At 39.0% G+C, this 22,343-nt stretch overlaps 1 protein-coding gene across 3 annotated transcripts in view; it reads left to right on the forward strand.

Annotated features, from left to right (window-relative positions):
• Positions 1–22,343, forward strand: part of ETV1 (ETS variant transcription factor 1) — a 68,136-nt gene that overhangs the window by 40,752 nt on the left and 5,041 nt on the right. For 2 of the 3 annotated variants that reach the window (XM_087774039.1, XM_087774058.1), the window contains 4 exons: positions 12,190–12,256; positions 14,686–14,756; positions 17,806–17,975; positions 21,980–22,081. In XM_087774039.1, coding sequence (XP_087630165.1) covers positions 12,190–12,256; positions 14,686–14,756; positions 17,806–17,975; positions 21,980–22,081 — 410 coding nt within the window. The remainder of the gene's footprint in view (positions 1–12,189; positions 12,257–14,685; positions 14,757–17,805; positions 17,976–21,979; positions 22,082–22,343) is intronic. The other variant, XM_087774047.1, reaches the window with a different exon arrangement.

Consider the following 22,343-nt stretch of genomic DNA (forward strand, 5'->3'; position numbering starts at 1 on the left):
AATAGAAAGATAAGCTGTAGAAAGGATAAAAACATAAATCAAGGGAATAACATTGTAAATGTTTGCCACAATTTAAACATAATATTTATATTGTATTTGGGAAAAGAGAGAGAGAATTAGGGAAGCAAAAAAGGAGTTTAGTGATGACTACCAAGTAACAAGGAGAAGGAAGCTGGAAGGGTGGTATGGAGAGAAGCTGAGGTTAAAACAGCATGTAGTGGGCTAGGTGGGGTAAACAGTTGATCAGTACCGAGCTGAGAAAAAGTAATCAAAACACGTTTTTCAGTTCTGGTGTAAGTGATTTCTGCATGTTCTCTTGTACTTTGTGTATGCCACAGTGTTGAAAGGGATAGATTTCAGTGAGTCCTTACTGTGCTCCTGGAGGAGCATGCATCGCTTTCATACACATGCACACCCTGAGATGGGCAGGGGGAACGGGTGGCCCTGTCTGACTCAATCTCTTCTGGGTGCTGCAGTACTTACAGTGCTTTCCTGCTGCTTTAACCTCTAGTTAGATGCTTTTGTAGTTTATTTCCCAAAGGCTACATGGCAGCTGAAGTGAGGTCTCCTTTTAAAGTTTAGCCCATGACATACTCTCTTCCAATTTGATACAGTGGAGAATTTGTTTTTTATTGTCCTTTCTATAGCTAACTTAACATTGTCTATTTAGTGGGCTATTTTGTGGTATCATTGTTGTAAAGTGCTTTGTTTTGAATTTATCTCCATGTTAGAACAGGGGAATTTGGAAAGTAGAGCTGCTTTCTCCTTTCTTACTCTTGACAAGTAAAGAACCGGTCCTTGGGGAGATTTGAGTTAGGCCTATACAGGGAGGGAACCAAAGGTGAAATATTTCTCCAAATTGAAATATAAGATAAAAATGAGTTCAGATTACAAAGATCAGATTTAGAACTAAACCCGTTCAGTGATGAAGGTTCTGAGATACATGGCTTTGGCAATCATGCATCTTTAGTCTTACAGAGCGGCATGGGAGAGACTGTCTGCATAGTTAATGTGGCAATGGATAATAAACAGGGGACTGCAGCTTCAGGCACTGCCAGTCCCTTGCAACCTTCACAAGCACTGTTATTCATCCTGCTAAACTAAAGGGTGAAAAAAGATCCTTTTGTAAGCATGCTTCATATTTGGCTAGGAAGTGGGATGGATCTCCTTATTGCATAGTATTATGTTAAATCTGAGTTGGCTGCTAGCATTCGTTTTTCTTTGAAATATTCTTTATGGAAAAAAGAAAAAGGAAATTTTATTCTGAAAGGAAAATGTGCAAACTTGTATCCAATCCTGTCATGCCTTTTTTTTTGTGCCAGCAAGAACAATATTCCACTTTATAGTAATGATGTTCAAGCAAAATTGTTGTTTCTTTTGTAGATGAATAATTAGTTTTTAAAAATGTAATAGCTGTGTAACCAGTGGTCATGAAAAATTAATCTGTTGGTATCAGGAAGTACTTTTATTGGCCTCAGAATCACTGCATTTAAGTTGACACATCTGTACACTCCATAAATTGCAGTCAACAACTGTGGTCTGTTGATATTTTGTCTTGTTACCATCTGTTCTCTAGAAACCATCATTTTCCATCCTTGCTAAGAGTACATTAAATAACCCCTTAGGAAACATAATGTATTTGTCACTGAATCATTGATTTCATTTTTCACCTATGGATGTTCAGGGAAGGAGGAATGCCAGAGTGAAAAGTCTTTTTTGCATGGTATTTTATTGCAACTCAGATAAGAATATAGAAACATACTTAAAAAGTTCATTGTAATACACTGAGATGTTCCTTTTGGGATGTTTTTGAAAGAGCCTCATAAAAGTTCATTGCTTTTGTGCACTATACTTTTATACTTTGTGGGAAGCTGGTGAATGAAAAGCATTATTATGGAATGATTATAACTCTATTAAAACATGACATTAATTATGACATGGGAAATGGCAGATCAATTAGTTGTAATTGTAATTGCAGGTATGCAATTTCTACTGCAGAATGTTTGAGATAATGGAAAAAGAAAAATGTCAACAGAGTAGAAGCTCTTCCTTATCCATCCACACTTCTAGAAGTCACAGTGCATCATACATGTTCAATCAATCAGACCTTATTTTCTGCCTTGGATTTTTTTTTTCCATGGCTGCCAGTCAGATGTGTTTAGTACTTGATGCTGTATCTAGCAACTTTAAGTACAAAGATGCAGCCAAGGACATACAGAGCTTTGCAATTTTTGCATCATTACGGAATATACCCCAGAAGGCTTCCCAAGACCTTTGTTTACAAGGATTAATAGTGGGCGTTCCTGTACAGTTAGCACTTCTAGAATTCAGTTAATGTATTCAGTTATTTAAACAAAAAGACTAAACTTGAGATGCTTCATCTATTCTGGGCTTTGTTTTGAAGCAGGATCTTTGCAAGCTTGAATCTCCCTACGTAGTGTAGTCTATTTGCAAATTCACTAAGGTATGACTCTAGCTATGCATGTGTCAATTAATATTAAAAGTCTAGTTAAGTTATTAGTTAATATTAAAAATGTTGTTAAGTTTAAATCTCATATTCTGTTTTGCCAACTTGAAATAGTTAGTCTGGTTGGAAAGCTTTTCTGTGACCATGTCTTTGGCTGGGAACTTTGAAATTTGTTACACGGTGGTGTTAAGAGATAAGTAGAGGAGGAATAGTTGCTTGCATGTACTTACTACCCATTGCCAGGAATTTATATTTTGAAATCTAGATAGATTCAGTCTTTCTTGAGCAGGTTAGAGGCATTAGCAGGGCTATGCTCACAGTTACATTTCAGGGTAGCCTCACAATTAGTACGCTTGAATGGACCTTAGAAAATATAGATTCTGTCCCTGTCACTTCCAAAGTTTTCTTCCAAGATACTAGTCGCATCACTTAAAGAATGAACTATCCAGACAGAACTATTAGCCTCCACATCTTGCTCTCTGGGTTGCTAGTCCTTTTAATTCCTGAGGCCTCACAAGCAATAAATACGTTGTGTTGGCACGTTAGAATGGATGAGGAACTGCCCCTCCATTAAGAGAGATGAGCGGAGGCAGAGAGACACATCAGATGTATACCTCCTCATTTTGGGTACCCAGTTAAGACTGGATAATCTTTAAAGAACATTATGTATTGCATATGTTCAAAGCTTAGCTCCTAGGGACTTCCTTTGTACTTCTAGGTGAGGAAGTATGGGAACATCAGATTAGGGTCCCTGTGTAAGCACTGCAAAAATAAGAAATGCGTAATACGAAAAATCTGGTGGAAGTGACGTGACAACTTTGGAAAACTTTGTGGGGGCTGGAATGGGCTTTGTGGAGGCCTAAAATTGACCATTCAGCTGTATTAATCTTGAAGTCATCTTTTCCTTTCTTGAAATGTTCTGCCTCGTTAAGGATACAACTTCCAGCCTCTGTAACAAATGAAACAGGGTCTCCACCTGCAAAGCTGTTTACTGCATGGCTCTCCCTCCCCCAAACAGTTTTGACCTGTGGACTCAAGAGACAAGAGTGCCGAGGCAAAAGGCTGTGTCATAATTCATTTGCAACAAAGGAGTTGTATCAGGGTTGCCTAGGAAGTTGTAATTATGACACTTCTTAACCTCCTAAGTTTGCTCTCATAGGTATAGGATATTGTTAGCATTCTACCATCCATGTTATAGATGTGTATTTACCTAATGACTGGGAACAGAATAAAAAGCAAGAGCCCTTTCAAATACCTGACGTGGGGTTTTTTGAAAAGCAAATCAATGCAAATTAACGTGGAAGAAGATTCCTAGTAGCACATTCTTCCCTAGAGATCAGCTGACATGTCCTTAAATTTGGGAGTTTGCAGAACAGCATAAGAGAATGTGTTGAATTAAAATTTCAAGGAAAAAAAAACCTAAATTTTTTTCTTGGAAATATATTTATTTGCAGATTGCTTTTTTTCCCCTTTCCTTTTTTAAACAGCAGTTGGATATTCTATTGTAGTTCTTGGAGGTAAAGTTTACACATTTGGAGATGCTAGTATGAAGGAAAAAAGGAAATCTTAGCTGTCAGTCAAAGTCACTGCAGGTTTGCTTTTTTCAGGATATTCTCTAGTGCATTGACCAGTGCGGCATTTAAAATGGCACAACTCATGGTGCTTTTACTACTGTCTTTAATTATATTGGCTAATTTTCATACAGTGCTTTGAAAACATAAAGCGCTGTATGAGTGCTAAGTATTATTACTACAATTATTCCCCTGGGAGATTATTTCACAGACTAATAGACTTCACAGTTAAGAAATATTTCTTGATCGTAAGCCTAAATTTTCCCTTTGATCAGGTCCATTCCCTTGCTCATAGCTACACCTCTTTGGCTCATCCTAAACAATTCCTTGGTATTAATGTACCACCTCTAAATCTCTGTAGACAGTTTGCATGTATACTCTTAGTCTGTGTGTGACTCGTTGTTGAGATCTTGCTTCATAAATCCTCCAGCTGCTTAATCTTTTCCTCAAATTCTGTCTAGGTTTTCTTTTTTGTTCCTTTTCCTTTTTTTTTTTTTTTTTTTGGGGGGGGGGGGATCAGGCTGCAAATAGTTGCAGTGTTTTTGAACATAGTTTTATAAAATGCTCTGTGAAAAAGAACAGACTCCATCCTTTTCCTGGATATGGTGCTTCAGTATGCGCATCTCAAAACTGCATCTTCTTAGGGCCTTAAAGAAATCCTTTTACACAGCAGTACAATTGTTCTCAATGAATATCTGGCTGGCATAAAGGCAGGAGGGGATGAGGGATAGGGGTTTGCTCTTGAGTTCAGTAGGTTTAAGAAGTCTTCCCTCCTCATTTTTGGTTTTGCAGGTTTCCCAAGTCTCACATCTATGGCTTAAAATATTTCACCCTCTTTGTTTCAGGAGCTTGTCTTTGCTGTGTTGCTTCAGTGAATGAGCATGAATTTTGTTCAGTAGTTAAGCTGCACTACACTTTGTACTTGCTCTTCAAACACGTAAACACAAATCTGCTGTTGGATGGTATGACAGTAGTATTAAAATAATAGTATCTGAGGGGGAAATGTGGGAAACCTGGACTTCAGAAGATTGCTGTGAAAGGCAGAATTTTAACTTTTCACTTGCTTCCCATCTAGCTGATTTCCTCTATTCACTAGTTCTGTCTGAAAGAAATCTGCAGTTAGCATAGAATTCATTTTATAATATCTTCATGAACAAAGGAAAACCTGAATACCAAGTTAATGTGAGCATATAGGCAGGAGATCATACATCTACTTTTCCTTTCAAAGCACACAATACAATATGAAAAATTGTCCTACAGTCCCTGTTTCTCAAAGAAATGGATAAATATCCTCTAAATCTACAGTTACAGTAAGTGGCACTGGCTAATGATTTGATTTGAGGATTGAGAGCGCAGTCTGGATTTACTCTTTGTGCATTAACGCAGGTCAAATGGACACAGGCTGCATTTTAAATCAGTAATGGAAGGCTGAAGCCTGCCTTAAACCAATCACACCAGCCTTACCCAAGACCGATTGATCCCGAGAGACTGAGCCCTGTGAGCATAGCTTTTATATGAATGGACTCTGTGCAGCCTGAAGTTTCATTCATAAAATGGATGCGGGGGGGGGGAACAAAAAAAAAAAAACAAACCACACACGCCAAACCCTGGAATGTCCATTTATGCAGAGCTGAAGGGTGTAGTGTTCCCTCAGCTGCTGCTTTTGCCAGTTGCCTTAAAGTAATGATTAATGCTCCTTGGCCCTGCCTGCCTGTAACCTGACACCATTTATGGCCTTGGTGTGTTTCTAATGTATAGTGAATGAGAAGGCTACATTCTCAAATCAGAAACATAAACAGGAACTGGTTGGTCTGAATTCCATTCAAATATGTCACTTCAGCCGTGCAGTGTTTGTCCAACTTCGATTTTACAGGCAGGGGATGGGGCGGAGGAGAAAAAGCAACACAGACATTTTTGCAGTAAGATTACCAACAAAAGGAGCGAGGGAGAGAGAAAATACCGCTGTCTTGTTGAATTCAAAGGGAAGCGATGTTTAAAATACATTTTACAGTTACTGAGGTTAATAAAAGCAAATGCATGATTTTAAAGTATGCTCAAAAGATCAGCTCCATGTGGAATTTCAATTCAGAGCTGAATGTATGAGCCTTTGTTTTCCTGTTCTGCTGTATAAAAAGTTACACATCGCCTAGACAGGCTGTTGACATCTGGTCTCAGAAAATGCATTAGATGTTGTCATAGATCTAAAAACCAAAGTTGTGGAAAGGAAGCTGTTTGCTTAAGGTTTTCTTTCTGTGTGTGTAATAATTCCACTTAGACATGAGCTGGTGGGGCCAAATCTAGTTCTCCAGTACGTTTTTGTCAAGTGAGATGTAAGAAATAAACTTAACAAATTCTAATTAGCTATTTTTTAGAAGGGAATGTATGTGTATCTATGAGTGCACATACTTCTAGATAATTTTTTTTCTAATTGCCGATACAAAGGCTAGTGATAGACAAAATGAATAACAAAACCTTCCATTCTGAATGTTTTTAAACTGTATAATGATTTGGGAAAAGAATACTTAATTTTGAGGTTGATTTTTAGAGAAGATAGTGACTCTGTTTTCACCCATGTAACTTCAGTGCACCTACATTTTTCATGCTGAACCTGCTAATGAAAAAATAATGCTGACTTTTGTATTGCCAGGATTTTACCAATTTGTAGGACTCTGTTGTAATTACATAGCTTCTGAGGGGATAGTGCTTTTAAAGGCGGTTGAACTAAAACCTAATCCACCAGCATTTAAGTTGTGAAATATGCTCAAGCAATTCCTGTATAGGGTGGTTGTCATTAGTTCTAGTATTTCTACCTGAATGTCTCTTTTTGGAGAGACATACAAGTTTTAATCTAAGTGTGTTCTACAGGTTTACAAAATCATAGGTTTCATGATCAAAAAGAATCATTTGGTACTTCTCCCTGCAAAATACAGATCAAGGATTTTTCTTAGTGATGCCTCATGCCACCTTAGCCACTTGTTGCGATCTAGTTTGAAGAATTGCTTTTCTTACCTAAAAAGCCCTGTCCGTTTCCCAGTGATTTCAGTACTGCTCTTCACCCTTGAGCTGGTCAGAGCTTCTCAGTGGTGGTAAACAGCTGCTTTCCACCATGAGGCTAAATGTGTTTCAGTGGTGGATGAAGTGCTCCTTTGTAAACAGTTTGTCAGCACTCTTGGAAATCCATGAAGAAAAAAGTTATTTACAGTGCGATTGTGATGTTAGTAAGTTTGAGGCCAAAAGTATGATGTGTTCTAGCTCAAACATTTTATTTTAAGACGGCTGCCTTTGTCTCTGCACTTGGTAAAAATCTCTCCCACTGCACCAGCCACCTCTCCGTGTACCAGAGAAATGCCTGCATTGCACAAGGAAGTACTTGGCGAAGCCCTGCAAGGCACTGAAGGGAGGACTGGCATACTCACAGTGTGTGTAGCACAGGGTCAGACTGACGTGTGAGTGGTGCCTGGGAGCTAGGTTGGTCCCAGCTACCTGAGGGGCTTATGCATGCCCTTCTGTGCCTGGTAGCACAAAGGGAAAGAATCTACATGTGCTGTATTTCTTGCCTATGGGAAGACAAGTGTCACTGCACATTTAAGTCTGTTTGTATAGATGTACCAACTCCGAATTGCTGAAATAGGAGCCAAAGCCTGTGTAATTACTTTTCAGACCAAAAGAACAATTGGGGAGGATATGGTGTAATTTAAATTACAGGACTGGCTGTATCCCCTGGGAGCTGCTTCTGTTCTTAATATGACTTGGTAATAAAGTGTAAATCAGAGAGGTAGGTGGGTAAACAGTAAGAAGGTTTCCAGTGTCATCACTTTATTTTATGCTTGTAGGGAAGGAGACAAGTTTCACATATGAGTTGAGGTGTTTGATGCGTTCAGGTGACTTCGAGATGAATTCAAGTGGCCAAGGCCAATTGTGTGAGATTCAACAAGGCTAAGTGCCAGGTCCTGTATTTGGACAGCCCCATGCAATGCTGCAGGCTTGGGAAGAGTGACTGGAGAGCTGCCTGGCAGAAAAGGACCTGGGGGTGTTGATCGACAGCCACCTGAATATGAGCCGTTGGTGTGCCCCGGTGGCCAAGAAGGCCAATAGCATCCTGCCTCGTACCAGAAATAGTGTGGCCAGCAGGACCAGGGAAGTGATTGTCCCCCTGTACTTGGCACTGGTGAGGCTGCATCTTGAATACTGTGTTCAGTTTTGGGCCTCTCACTACAAGAAAGGCGTTGAGGTGCTGGACAATGTCCAAAGAAGGGCAACAAAGCTGGTGAACGGTCTAGAGCACAAGTTTTAGGAGGAACACCTGAGGGAACTGGGGTTGTTTAGCCTGGAGAAAAGGAGGTTCAGGGGAGACGTCATTGCTCTCTACAACTACCTGAAAGGAGGTTGTAACGAGGTGGGGGTCAGTCTCTTCTCCCAAGTAACAGTGATAGGATGAGAGGAAATGGCTCGAGTCGTGCCAGAGGAGGTTTAGATTGGATATTAGGAAAAATTTGTTCACCAAGGGGTTGTCAAGTATTGGAACAGGCTACTCAGGGAAGTGGTGGAGTCCCCATCCCTGGAGGTGTTTAAAAGACATGTAGACTTGACGCTTAGGGACATGGTTTATTGGTGGACTTGGTAGTATTAGGTTTGCAGTTGGCCTTGATGATCTTAAAGGTCTTTTCCAACCTAAATGATTCTATAATTCCATGATTCTTTGACTTGTAAGCAGGCTTGGTGCGTAAGGCAGCTGCTCACCAGTACACCGTACAGTTCACCTGAGCTGTCATGCAGAGACTAAGGCCAGGCAGGTAGCTTAACTTCTTCACTCACCCTGTTTCAGATTGCATGCACCTTCTAAGTCTTGGTCTCCCACCTCTCTGCGTGTGCATGTATGTAATGCAATACCTCTGTATCACACTGTGGTTTGTCACATGCACATGGGCAGTGTCCTGGGCCTCCAAATCTTCAGATGTTGTTGATTAAGTGAACGAAAAAGTAACTCAGAATTAGAGTGTAATGTAACGTGTCCTTAGTTAAGAAGGCTATATAAGGTCATAACCACAGGAATGGCTGAAGAATAAATCCTGGTTCAGGTTTCCAGTTCCTGCTTTGCTCTGCTTCATTCAGGAGAAGACAGTCCAGTTGCCTGCAGAAGCTTCGTTTTGCCTGTGTCTTGCCTGGCTAGGGACACGGGCTGAAATTCTGTTTGTTTCTGCGCAGGGTGTGATTGTGGGTCTGAAACCCGGTCCTTACCTCTGAAAAACAATCGGTAAAGAGGATTTCAGGACTCCTTACCTTCTTTGAGTTATACAGGGCTGAGACAACCTAACCCTTTAAATTCTGGTATGGTAATTAATATGAAATACTTCCTTACCAAGGGACCACTCAAGTGTCTTACTCGATAATGAAACCTAGAACCTGTGCCTGCTAAATTCAGTAGCAGATTTTTCTTGTCCTGAGGAAATCTGTTTGGGCTTTTTCTGCTTTGATGTATTTTGATTAAGGCATTTCCAGTATTTTTCTCTGTGACATTCCTAGATGAGAAGGCATTTCTGCAGTGTCTAGATTACATGCAATTTTAAAACAACACCTACTGGGAAAAAATGGTTTCAAACCAACGTGATATAAGGCCATACTCATTGTTTTAAGATGACTGCTATGTTGCTGCTAGCAAGAGGAGCAATGAAGAATGACTTCTAAGTATTCCAAATTAATAATAAAAGATAAATTGATTTTTGTCTCCATATTTTAGTTTGGGTTTTTTTTTTTTTTAAAGGGACTGCTGTTCTTGAGATGATGTAACTTTACAATGTGAATTACTTCATTAAAAGTCTGAAATAAGCTTGTGGTGTGTCCTAAATCCAGGCACATTTTTCTTCAAAGACTGAAAATTGTGAAAAGGTGATAGAATCAGTCACCTCAAACACTTGGATCCTGCCCTGGAAGTATTTTATGCCTAATTCTGTCTTGTTGTCTTGAAACAATGCTTTAAGGAGAAGAAAACATATAATTGCTCTGTAATTTCTGCACTAAAATGTTTTCTTTTGAAGTAGCTCCGCTTAGCTAGTAAAAATACTTCTGGGTCTTAGTCAAGCATTTAGTACAATTTAAAACTGCAATGCTAAATTTCATTGGTTGGACTTTTTATTAGATAAGGTAGAAATGAAAGCAGCAGGCAATTTAATTAGCAGTAATTTTTCTGGGCAAGTCATTACTTTGATGAACTTCAGAGCAATGTTTATGGCTCCTAATTAACCATGTTAGTCATTTGATTGAATAATCACTTTGGAAATGTTTCTACAATTTGATTAGAGTCTGACCCACTCTGATAGTCATAAATTAACTGATAGCACTTTAGGATAACAAGACTCTAGTTACTTTACGAGAAATAAACTCTTCCTTGCTGTATTTTTCGGTCCTCTGTGGACTGTTTAAACACAAGCTAACCAGAAGATTAAGTAATGGTGGTACAAACAATGCTTGCCTTAGAAAGACTCCAGATGTTAATTGTAATTGACTTAGGAGCATGGGAGATGAAACCCCAAATTGGCTAAGAACACAGCTTCTTGGATGCATGCATAATTCTTTACTCCATATACTCTGCTGTATCACTTTGCAAGAGTGGAGTTCATGAGTCAAAAAGGGTTTTGCTGCCAATACTAGTGAATTTTTACCTAAAATAGAAAATAGCATCTGTTTCAGTTCTCCAGCTTCCTCTTTTTTTTTACGTAGATTTTTCCATTCTCCTTAAAATTCAATCTACTTGGTAACATGAGTGATTCCTTGCAGGTGAACCACTACTCATAGCCTTGACTTCTAGTCTACAGAGCAATACTTGACTCGGATGATCACTGAATCAGTGATTCCTGTGGTTGCTCAGAATAGCTGCCTGAGACGTTAAGAGATTCTCGAGGCCTGAGCAGGCAGGCACTGAGCATTTCATCGAGAGAGGAAGTAATGAAGAGTTCGGCACAGATGTGCAAGAGAGACTGTGGACTGCTAGAGGAAACGTAGTAATACTGCCCTGTGTTTCACTTGTTTTGTGAAGTCAGTGTAAAACCTCGATTTCTTATCCTGCTAAATCTTTGATACTCATCACTAGTCAGTGAACAGTGAAATTCGGAATCACAGTCTGAAAGAGTCTGTAGGCAGTGTTGGAAAAATAATGTCTGCTCTTTTGACCTCTGTTTGCATCTCTTAGAGTTACAAGTTACTGGTAACAGATTGCATAGCTTAGGGTAGGAGTTTATCACAAGATCAAATACTCTTTGTTAAGCAAGACTTTTGATATCCAAGAAGTGGGTTAAACATGGTCTAGAAGGGCAAACATTTATGGTGTATTTCTGTTTGCAAGTCCCTGTGCACAGGATGTGGCTACTTGGGAACAGTGCAAGACACGGGGGGAAAAGAATAGAAAGACATTTAAAGAACACTATTTTCATTAGTTCTGTTTGGTTTTTCTCATTCTTCTTGCAGATTTGAGTAGAGGTGGGGAATGGCAAATAAATGTCTGTATTACTTAGAATGTGTGCACAAATTTTTTTTTTCTTTTGAGGGGTGCTCCTTTTTGCTTAGAGGTGTACAGGTGGAGGGTGAAATTGATGCATCTGAATTCCTAGATTAAATGCTTAGCAATCACAGAAAATTTCATTAACCCTTCAAATCCTTAACCGGACTCTAAAAAGCAGTATCCTACTCTAAATTCACTCTGACATTCCTTGTATTAATGTGGAGTTTATAAGTCTCCAGTGTGATTGGCAGGCTTTTCTGTGTAATTGATTAAAAATGATAGGTCGAATTAGTTACAAAGATAGATATACAAGCACAGGGTTTAAAATATACTGTTTTGTGTGGATTTTTTGGTCTGTGAATGGCCTAAAGTGTAATTGTCATGGGAGTCAGCTTTTAGCAAAGTTGATTACAATAAGGGTTTGAGTTCAAGTGCCTATGATAGATGGGATCTGTGATCCTCACATTATGATTTTTCTTTTCCGTCATGCCTTATGCGTGCTGCTCTGAAATGCTAACTGTGTGTTGACAGGTTTCCCCTCGCTGTAACTTGCATCCTTTTTGTTGCTCTTCTGCCTGCAGCCTGTCTCATTGATAACCTGCACACTTTTAATTCCAGACAGTCTTTTGACTAGCATTGTCGTCTTCTCCTTTCAGAAGTGCCTAGCTGCCATTCCATTTACATGAGGCAAGAAGGCTTCCTGGCTCACCCAAACAGAACAGAAGTTAAGTTTACTATTATGTATAGCTTTTGTATGAGAGAAACGTGAAAAAAAATTAAAAAGCCTGGAGGGATTTGGGGTTCACTGGTTTAATTCTGCTGCTGGGAAGACTTGCATCATCTTTCTTTCCCTTCCCAGTCTTGAGTTTCTGATGCACTGATTTTTTTGTAGCTTCTTCTAGTGCCACAGGTTGATCAGGATAGAAGCAATTTTGTTATGAATTTACTCATTCTGCTTTTCAAGGCCTCTAGCAGTTGAAAGGAAGAGATGCTTAAAAAATTGTCCATTTCACCCATTCTGCTCAAGTGATATTTTCCAGGCTATTGGTGTGACAGGCTCAGTTAACAGTTAAGTAATCTATTTTATACTTTAAAAAGTATTCAGTAAAGGTTTTTGGCTTTTCCTTTTCTTATGATTTTTGCGATGTTTTGGTGTTCCTTAGGCCCAAATTCTACAGCCGTATGATATATACCAAAACTCTCAGTGACTTCAGTAGGGCAGAGCTTAGTTCGTTGTCAAAATTAATAATTCTGAGTAAAAGCACTTTATATGTATTAAAAATAAGAAGGCCAACAGAACTAAGAAAAAATGACCACTGAAAGAGAGGTTGTACCCTCTCCTGCTTTGGTGTATCTTTTTTGTCAATACATGATAACTTTTGTTTGTTTGTTTGTTTAGGGTTTATTTGTTTTTCTTCCAAGGGGCAAATTTCTCAAACATGAGGGAGATTGTTTTTGAGATTGATGAGAACTCAAGACAGATGTATGAATCCAAGTCCTCTAGTAAGACTTCATTCACTAGTGAAAAGACACAAATGGAAAGATAGCAAACCTGGCTAAAAGCCCAACTGCATCTGGGGTGGAATAAAGGCAGAAATTAGACATAAAAGGTGGTATTCAACAAGGAGGGTGAAACAGGAGATGGAAATTTATAACAGTCTTGGTAGATGAAATTATCTAAAACATAAAGCTTGATAAGGGAAGAGAAAGACATCAGGGAAAAATCCACAAATTGCAGGGCTAAGGTCAACATATTTGAGTTTTAATCACAGCCTAGATAGGGGAAAAACAACCTTGGCCATGTTATGCACTCATAAGTACTTGGAGGTGGTAAAATTGTTATGAATGATGTAGAAAAGCAGTGATGTTCGATAAATATTTGCTTTCTGTGTTCAGAAATCAGTCAACATGATTTTATGGAATAAAGGTCATGTCAAATCTGGTTCTATTCTTTGTTGAGATTAAAAGTCTGATTGATAAAGATATTTGTATCATATATTTGTATCATACACTTTTTATGGCATTCAATTTGCCACTGCATTACATTCTGATTAAGAAGTTAGCACAAAGCAGTATCAATAAAGTACACATTAAATACATTAAGACCTGGCCAACTGACAGATCTAAAAGTGGCTGTCACTGGGCAATCATCTCTGAATGGATTGTTTCTATTATAGTTCTGTAGGAATTGATACCAGGAGTGTTGCTATTCAACATTTTCGGTAAAGATACGGGACAAAGTTAATAGATAACTTTATGGCACAAAGATAGAGTGGTAAATAACGGGCAGGACAGGGCAGTCACATAAAGCAATTCGAATTGTTTGGTAATCTGGGCACATTAAACAAAATAGTTTTTTAATATGCTGAATGTAGACCAGGTCTATGGAACTAGGAAACAGTATATTGGAAAAAATGATTTTGAGATGGGCCTCCTCCTCCTCGGCTTCACAGTGGGAAACCAGCCCAACCAAACATTGCAACTGTATGGCAAAAAGGCCTTCTGTAATATTTTCACAGTCAAAGGGAGGGTCATAGGGAGGCAGGAGAGGAGATGTTTTGTTTCACTAAGTAGCACTGGTGAGGCTGATACCGGCATGCAAAACATGCCAGTTCTTAACCAGTTCTGGTTAAGCAAAACATTAAAATAATACTGAAAAGTAGTAGTGTACAGAAAAGAGTGCTAAAAAGAATGCAGGGTTGCAGAGAGTGTCTTTTAATGACAAAAATTAAATTTAACAGAATAATCTCAATTGGAAGAAACATCAAGGGCGTGACTTCTGTGAGTATGGGGAGGAAATAGTGAGTAGGGCTTTTTTATTCTCGCAGGGAAAAGACCCGCAGGAACTAATGGTTAAAAGTCAAAGCCATGCTAGTTCAAACAGGAAATGAGACAAACATTTTGGAATAAATCATAGAGAAAAATGGGTGCCTTTTCATTTTTGCAGGTGGAGATTAACAGTCTTTTGGGAATGCACACATTAATTAAACACCCCTGTACTAAGGCCAAAATGTTGCGATTGGGCGGTTTGTAAAGGATGTGGGATATTAATCTGGTTCCTCTATGACTTAGTGTTCCCTCTGGCATTAAACCTATGATCTCTTCTTTCTCCATGCGTCTTTTATATAAACACCTCTCTCTTTTTGACTTACAGGCTGTATGTATGAAAAGGGACCTAGGCAGTTTTATGATGACACTTGCGTTGTTCCAGAGAAGTTTGACGGTATGTATGACACATCTCTCTTTTTTTTTCTTGTGTGGGGAGATGAAAAAGGAAGAGATGAGGGACTTTTCTCTGTTGCTGATCAAAAAAACTCGGTAACATTCCAATTTAGGATTCCTTAACACACCATTTGCGGTGCGCCCAACCAAAGCTGACCTTTGTCTCTTGAAACCAAAGTCTCCTTTTCAATAGGATGTCGTTCAACTTTTGCCAGTGAAAGATGCTGTATCCAGAGTTGTGGCAGAGAAGCTCAGTTCCTGTACTGTTGAGAAGTTAATAGGAGGATTTCCATTGCACTGATGATCACATACTGCTTGTTGTTTGAGATTTAATGAAAGTTGTTCTTACAATTAACAAAACGGTGGAGAAAGCATCAGCTTTGGTTTTACTGAGGATTAAGCCTCTTCTCTCTCTGTCTGTGAAGTGATGAATAGTGGGGAGTGAGTGTATAGGGCATTTTTGTGTTTCTGTCTGTATTCGCGCTACGTTAAACATTGTACTAGTGGTTTATTTTTCAGTGGGATTGATAACAAATCAATGATCTTTTCACAACACTACCCATTACAACAGATTTTTTTTTCAAGAGGGATTCTGAGGTCAATTAAAATAAATGGCTCAAATTATCCTCAGTTACTCTGATGTAAAATCAGTTTCCTGGTGTAACTCAGTTGATTTCAGATTTATTTCATTATAGACAAAGTAGATGGACTCAGTATTTCTTGCCAGTGACTCTGTTAGTCTGCAACTTTGGGAAGTAATTTGGAGACCCAATTACTTAAATTTGCTGGAGTGGCTTCTTTGTGTTAGCGTATGTATGTTCAGCTTTATTTAACAGGAAAGATTAGATACTTTCTGATAAACTTGTGAACAGCTCTCTGACCATAGCTAAAAGGAGAGCTGGAGAACTCTTGGGGTTCTTCTCCTGCTTTATTTTGTGTATTTTCCCCCGAGAATCACTTATATGGATTACAAAACTATTGTGTGTCTAGCAGCATTTGTTGTGTTTGCTGAAGAATGGGAGACTCCAAAATGAAAGTAACCCAAAGAATTACACATTCCTCAAACGGGGAGGTATCACGTGCGTTCCAAGGTTGGTAAGGAATAGCAATAAATAAATAGAGGATTTTAGATAATGTTAGACCTAACTGAAGATCGCTCAATCCAGTATGGCATTGTCACAGGATTGACACATTCACTGAAAGGGCGATTTATTTGAAGTCTACTTTATACCCTATCTTTGGAATGTATGCTTTTTTTCTCCCCCTTTTTAAAGCACATCATGTTAGCTTTTTTTTTCTTCCCCCAAAATGATTCTGGACCTGATCTGTTTTCAGTATCAGTGGCAAATTCATATTTACATCTAAGGGAATGGGATCAGACCCTGTACTACAAGAAGTTAAAACTCTTCAGGAGTAGCATTTGTCTATGTCTTTCTTGAAAATCCTTTTTGTCTGTTTGGGTTTTGTACAGGGAAGGGAATGAAAAAAGAAAAGAAATACAAATAAAGTAAAAGAAACAAATGTTTGGAAATATTTGTATGCTTGCAAAGCAAGCAGTCTGCTGCTAGCTTCTATGACTGTCCATTGAGAGAACACCTTGTGCTCTAGAAGATTGATGTTGTGATACAAATAGGTGTGTTTATACTTGTAGCATGATGACTTTTGAAGAAAAAATAGCAGATGTGTTGTCATGTTGTGGCCAATAAAGCAAAAGTGGGATAAGCGCAGGACTAGCCTTGATATTTCAGAAGTAGATTCTCAGCTGCTTCGTTTGAAATCAAAGATCGGCACAGGCGAAGAATCTGATCCTCCGTAATACTGCACTTGCTATTTGCGCATTGCTCATCTATCATTAAAAGAAAAATCCTGTCCTTGAAAAAGAAGGCCTTTCAGGACTGGAACTTGAACCTCACATAAACCAAAAAGCCTTGTGCTGATTTATTTGTTTTCCACAGCTATTGACTCAGTTGTCTTTCCTGATTACAAAAGGAAGTACTCCATTTTTAATATTATTATTCCTACTTTCACTACATTGAGCCGTTCTGTAATGGCCATCAGAGCATCCTAATGTTGTGGTTGAATGTAAAGTCCTGGCTTTCCTTATTAAACAGGTCACACTGCTTATTGGAGAGTATTGCTGTTCTGGTAGTTGAAATGAGGAGTTTTACTAGCATATCAAAGATTGCTGTCATCGTGTGCGGAAAAAAATATTCTCCTCTTCAGCATCAGACCTTTCAGCTGTTGTTGTTTGCATGAGTTGTTTAGTATGAATATGATTTAAAAACAACAGAGACACAGTGTGGATGTCACAGGATATTTTTTCATTGGCAGTTTGTGGAACAGCTAGCAGAATATTATTATTGTTTTTCAAAAGCTTCCTCTGGACTTGAAATTTTAGAAAAATTAACTTACTGCTTTTCAGGGGGAATACTAATCTAATATGTAGATATGAGTAAAAGTAACATGTGCTTATATGCAAGTCCAATATGCCACAGAGGAACTCGCATATCTGCAGGATTTGCATACCTATACATAAAGCACATGCTGTTTAAGTCCAAGTCAAATACTTTGTCAAATTTTCCTTAGAAGTATTTGCATGCAAAAGAAGTTTCATGCAATAGGGTTTTGTAGCTTTATGAAGCATACATTACATTTCCAAAACTGGGGTTTGCGCAAAGTATAGTACACAAATGCAGTTCTTCAGACATCAGAGTTGCTTACAAAAATAGTTCATGCTCTTTCAGATAGAGGATATTGCAAAATGGTTTGCAAGCGAGATTTGCGTGTATCAGAAGTAAATGGGGATAGGCTTAGGGAGACTTCCATAAATCATGACTGAATTTAGGTACTTATTATATGAATATGTTACCGTAAAAGTGTTTACAATTAGCAGCTGACAGGGGAATGTTGCATTTTTGGGTGGCTGGGTAGTAAGAATTCTTTCCTTCTGTTTTGTTAACCCTAATGATTGCTTTGCCGTTTTATCTGACAAACTGAATGATCATGCTTTTTGTGCATTGCTCATCTAACGTTGTTGCTATTCTGTGCAGGCGACGTCAAACAGGAGCCAGGCATGTACCGTGAGGGACCCACGTATCAACGGCGAGGCTCGCTTCAGCTGTGGCAATTCTTGGTAGCTCTTCTTGATGATCCATCAAACTCTCACTTCATAGCGTGGACTGGCCGAGGCATGGAATTCAAGCTGATTGAGCCAGAGGAGGTGGGTTAGACAGACAGCATGCCCTGACATCCACTGCCACATCCTGCAAATTTAATAGTGCTCCTTTGGATTTAGGCCTTGTTTTCTTTCAGTATTTTGCTTCAGTAGCACTTTAGAAGGGTGACAAAAAGGACTGGCAAGGGAAGTGCTTCAGTTAGGACAGAGGTGTGGTTAAGCATAGACTTGATTCCTAGTCCCACAAAATAATAAAAATATTGCAAGTACTGGAGTTACAAAATACTTGGCATTAATTGTGGGGCCTGGATTTTTCAGAACCACTTCATGGATAGAGCTGTATTCCAAAATCCTTTGAAAACTTGACTGTGAACAGTCTTTCAACACCAAATATTCTTCGGTGTGAAGATGTGGGAACTTGGAACTTTTAGGCTGTAGAGTGAAAGACCCCAAGTCTGACAGATGGCAAAAGAGGAGGTTAAGAATGTCAGGCAGTAAAATCCCATCAAAATTATATAAACTCCCCTCTTTTTAGAGTTGTCTTCAGAGTCTTCCTGCTTATCTGTATTGTTAGATTGTTTAGTGCACACTTAGGTCCTAGGCTTGCCAAACACTCATGCACATGCACAGCTCCCCTGAACCATGAAGGACTCGTGGGGTAGATAAAATTACGTGTATTCATGAACATTTGCTGAAGCATGACTTAGTTCACTTGTGTGATAAACAGGAATAAATTGAACATTTTATTACGTGAACTTTTTTTGACTAGGTAACACTAAGTAATCTATCCTGTGTTCTAAACAGCCATGGAAATTGTTAGAAAATCTATTGTGCCTGAATGTTATTGTAATACTGATGTGGATTATTTGATGAGGGTTGTCAAAAAGCAGTATCATCCTGGTTTACTTTTTTGCCCCTTGGGCAGGGTTGGGTAATAGAGGAGACTGCAGCAGATTTCCATCAGGATCCCCTCTGAGTTAGAGCTGAGTAGGAAGGTTCAGGGGTGTAAGGCTTCTGCAGTCCACCAGCTATTTCTGCTGTTTGCCATCTGTCTGCTGGCATTAGCAATCTGAAAGCTTTCTTGCATTTAAGTCACATCATCTGCCAACAGCCCTAAAGGGATGGTAGAGTAGCTGGGGATGGAGACAGGACTGATGTCCCTTTCCTTCCCAAGATGGTCTGGGTGAGGGGGAGGTTGCTGCAGGGACCTCTGTGCTGGCTCTAGTTTGTCTGAGCTTCCCTCATGCTAGTGATAGTCACTGTGGCAGATCCTAGCATTGTGCATCTGAAGATTTGACCGCAGTCTCAGTCGATTTGATACCGAAACTTTGCTGGCAAGTCTGTGGCCTTAGCAGGCTACATAGACTTAGTTGTGTGGCCTGGCTCAGAACAGAGTGAAATCTCTGGAAAGGCTTTTGCTTGATTTTAGTGAATGAGATGTCTGATTCTTTCCCTCTGCCCCAGTCTCAGTATTTTTTACCGTCTTAGTTTTGTGTCGTCTTTAAGGTATGTCCAAAGTTTTTCAAGAGTGAAGAGATTTATTGAAAAATGGTTTCCAGCAGATGGTGCAAAAACTTTATAGATTTTATTAGCTAAGGAAGGGAAAGTAGCAAAACAAAACCCTAAGGTTTCCTTATTGTGTAATTCCCTGAAGAACTGGATATTCTGATTTAACTTAACCAGATCATCTGCTTGTCTGACGTTGTAGCAGTCGCTTTGTGTTTTTGAGCAGCACTGCATCCAAGATCTGGGGGAGGCAGGCTACTTTGAAACTTGCTCACTCCTGTGTGCTCTTAGGGAGTACAAAGGAGCATAAGTTGTTTTCATATGTATGTCTTGGATCTCACAGAAACTGTCAATTAAAATAAGAATAGCCTATGGGAAGTTGCACACTTCTGTTGGTTGCCAAGTGTAAATTGAAGGGAAGTCAAAGAGTTTGTTGGTTCAGCTGTGGCAGGTTAGGATGTCAATAACATGACCTTTCCATCCCATCCATTTCTGGAGGTTTATGCCATTATAGAAAAGGTGGCAACAAAAATGAATATGTGTCAGCTCCTTGAGCACCATAGTTCATTCAGAAAGTAGCTAACTGTGAACTGTGGAGGCTAAGAATTGGGTGTAGGTCCATTTATGCTGCCTTGTCACAGGGACAGTAACCTTCAGCAGGAAGGTGGGGTGGAAGGCTAGAAGCCTGAATCCCTTCCACAGACCAAGACTTGATAAATACTGTGCAGTTCAGGGACAGGAAGACTTGCTTACCGAGACTACTTCTGGACCTGCTTGGTTGTTTAGGAATGACAAAATACCACACAATATAGCATATTCTCAACCATTATTTTGTTGTAGTTATCTTTGCTGTGTATTTATTTATTACACAAGCCTGTTACGTTGGGGACTTCTAGGACTCTAAAGAGCAATGGGCAAAAACTGAAATACAGGAAGTTCCATCTGAATATGAGGAAAACTTCTTTACATTGAGGGTGACAGAGCACTGGAACAGGCTGCCCAGAGAGGCAGGAGGTATTCAAAACCCGCCTGGACACAATCCTGTGCAACCTGCTCTAGGTGAACCTGCTTTAGCAGGGGGCTTGGACTAGGTGATCTCCAGAGGCTCCCTTCCAACCCCAACCATTCTGTGATTCTGTGACTCTGATTAATGCAGAAAAAAACTTGGCAGCAATAAACAAAGAGTGATGTAGGCATGTTTTACAAAGATGAATAGGCGAATCAAGGTTACGCATCTAGGCCAAATCTACAGCTGGAATAAATTGACATGATTGGAGGTATGTTTCAATACAACTATAACATAGCTGAAGTTAGCAGAGCCACGATAATTTATATAAGCCTGAAAAGCTGCACCACTGAAAGGAAATAATGCTTTAAAAAGAAATTTTAAAAATTTTGTCCAGACAGAGATCAAAGTAATGGATTTTGCTGTTGTTATTTAGTCCCCTTCAATTCTCAGTGCTGCATGTCATCTATGATTTGCATCAAAAGGCTCCAGACACCTATGGGAAAGTTTCGTAGAGCAGTCTGCAGAGAAACTTCTTGGCTCTTCTCTCCTTTTTCCACAGCTGTATGCATATGCACCTCTCAAACATTTTTATAAAATGTGCTTTAAAGAGTTCATTAGCTCTGACTTTTTTTCCCCTCCGGTGACATGATAGTCATTTGTACAGCCAGTAATTGAAATGTCACCGACAGCCGATTATAATTTCAGGTGGAGAATAAGCAGTTAAGTTCTTTAAACAAAAGGTCTCTTTGTCCAGAACTACCTTTGGCAATAAAACAGGAAGCGTAAAGGCAACTAGAAATCATAAGTCAGAGTAGAAGGCATATTGTTCTCCATGGAATGGCTTCACGAGTTGCTTGCAACTCACTTTTTATTATTATTTTTAAGGAAAATTATGCAACTGCAGCTATGAAGTTTCTGTCCCATTCTTCATGCTACCATTCCAAGCAATTACCCTGCCTCCTCTGGTAATTCATTTTCTTTGCTGAAGTAATATTTAAGACTAGGAGTTGGCTTTTGACTTGTATCTCCTAATAATCTCAACATCGCTGTCATTCCAAGTACAGTCTGTATTAGTTCATGAACTAAGTGTGTATGCATGTGTGTTTAATATAACTTTGTGTTCTGACAGCAAGGAAAACACAGGAATAGTACATTATCCACAGTATCAAACTAAAGAGAAGTTTCATCTTTCATGAAAGTTTTCTGGTGGAACTTGATAAATATTTTTTATGTAGCATTTCTTTATATGGCTTTATTTTTTCATTGGTTTTCTTTATTAAAAACAAACAACCCCCCCCCAACCCTCCACCACATTTGCAAATGAGTAAGTCTGCTTCAAGTTTAATGGATGACTGTGTGTCCAGTTAAAAATCATAGCAGTACATGGGAAATTCAGGTCATGTCAACCTTTTCTCTTGTTTATTCGTTGCACCTGCAGGGTTCCCCCTCCTCCATCCCCAAATAAAGTATCTGATGATAAGATCTGCTTGTTAAATGCATTTAACAAATCAATGCTAATCCATTTTTGTGGCAGGTGGCACGTCGCTGGGGGATTCAGAAAAATAGGCCAGCTATGAACTATGATAAACTCAGTCGATCACTTCGCTATTATTATGAAAAGGGAATCATGCAAAAGGTGAGTAGCTAATTTTGTATTAAATTTCACCAGTGTTGCATGTTAATCTGTAAGTCAGTTTACGAGGAGTACTTGTAACTGTATTGCTTAGGTAGGTTTTTCATCTATTTAGGCAAACACTAAGCTTTTTCACCTATATGTAGTATATGCATGAAGATATTTTTTTCTATGTAAAAAATGTTGTGGTTTTAGTTCACGCAATGCATGTCATGATTATAGGGAAAGATGTAACATTCAAAAATATCCAAAAGAGCTTCCTGGC

The sequence above is a fragment of the Nipponia nippon genome, unplaced genomic scaffold, assembly GCF_047370975.1.
Source record: "Nipponia nippon isolate SJK-2023a ecotype South Korea unplaced genomic scaffold, ASM4737097v1 scaffold_1, whole genome shotgun sequence".
NCBI classification, from domain to species: domain Eukaryota; kingdom Metazoa; phylum Chordata; class Aves; order Pelecaniformes; family Threskiornithidae; genus Nipponia; species Nipponia nippon.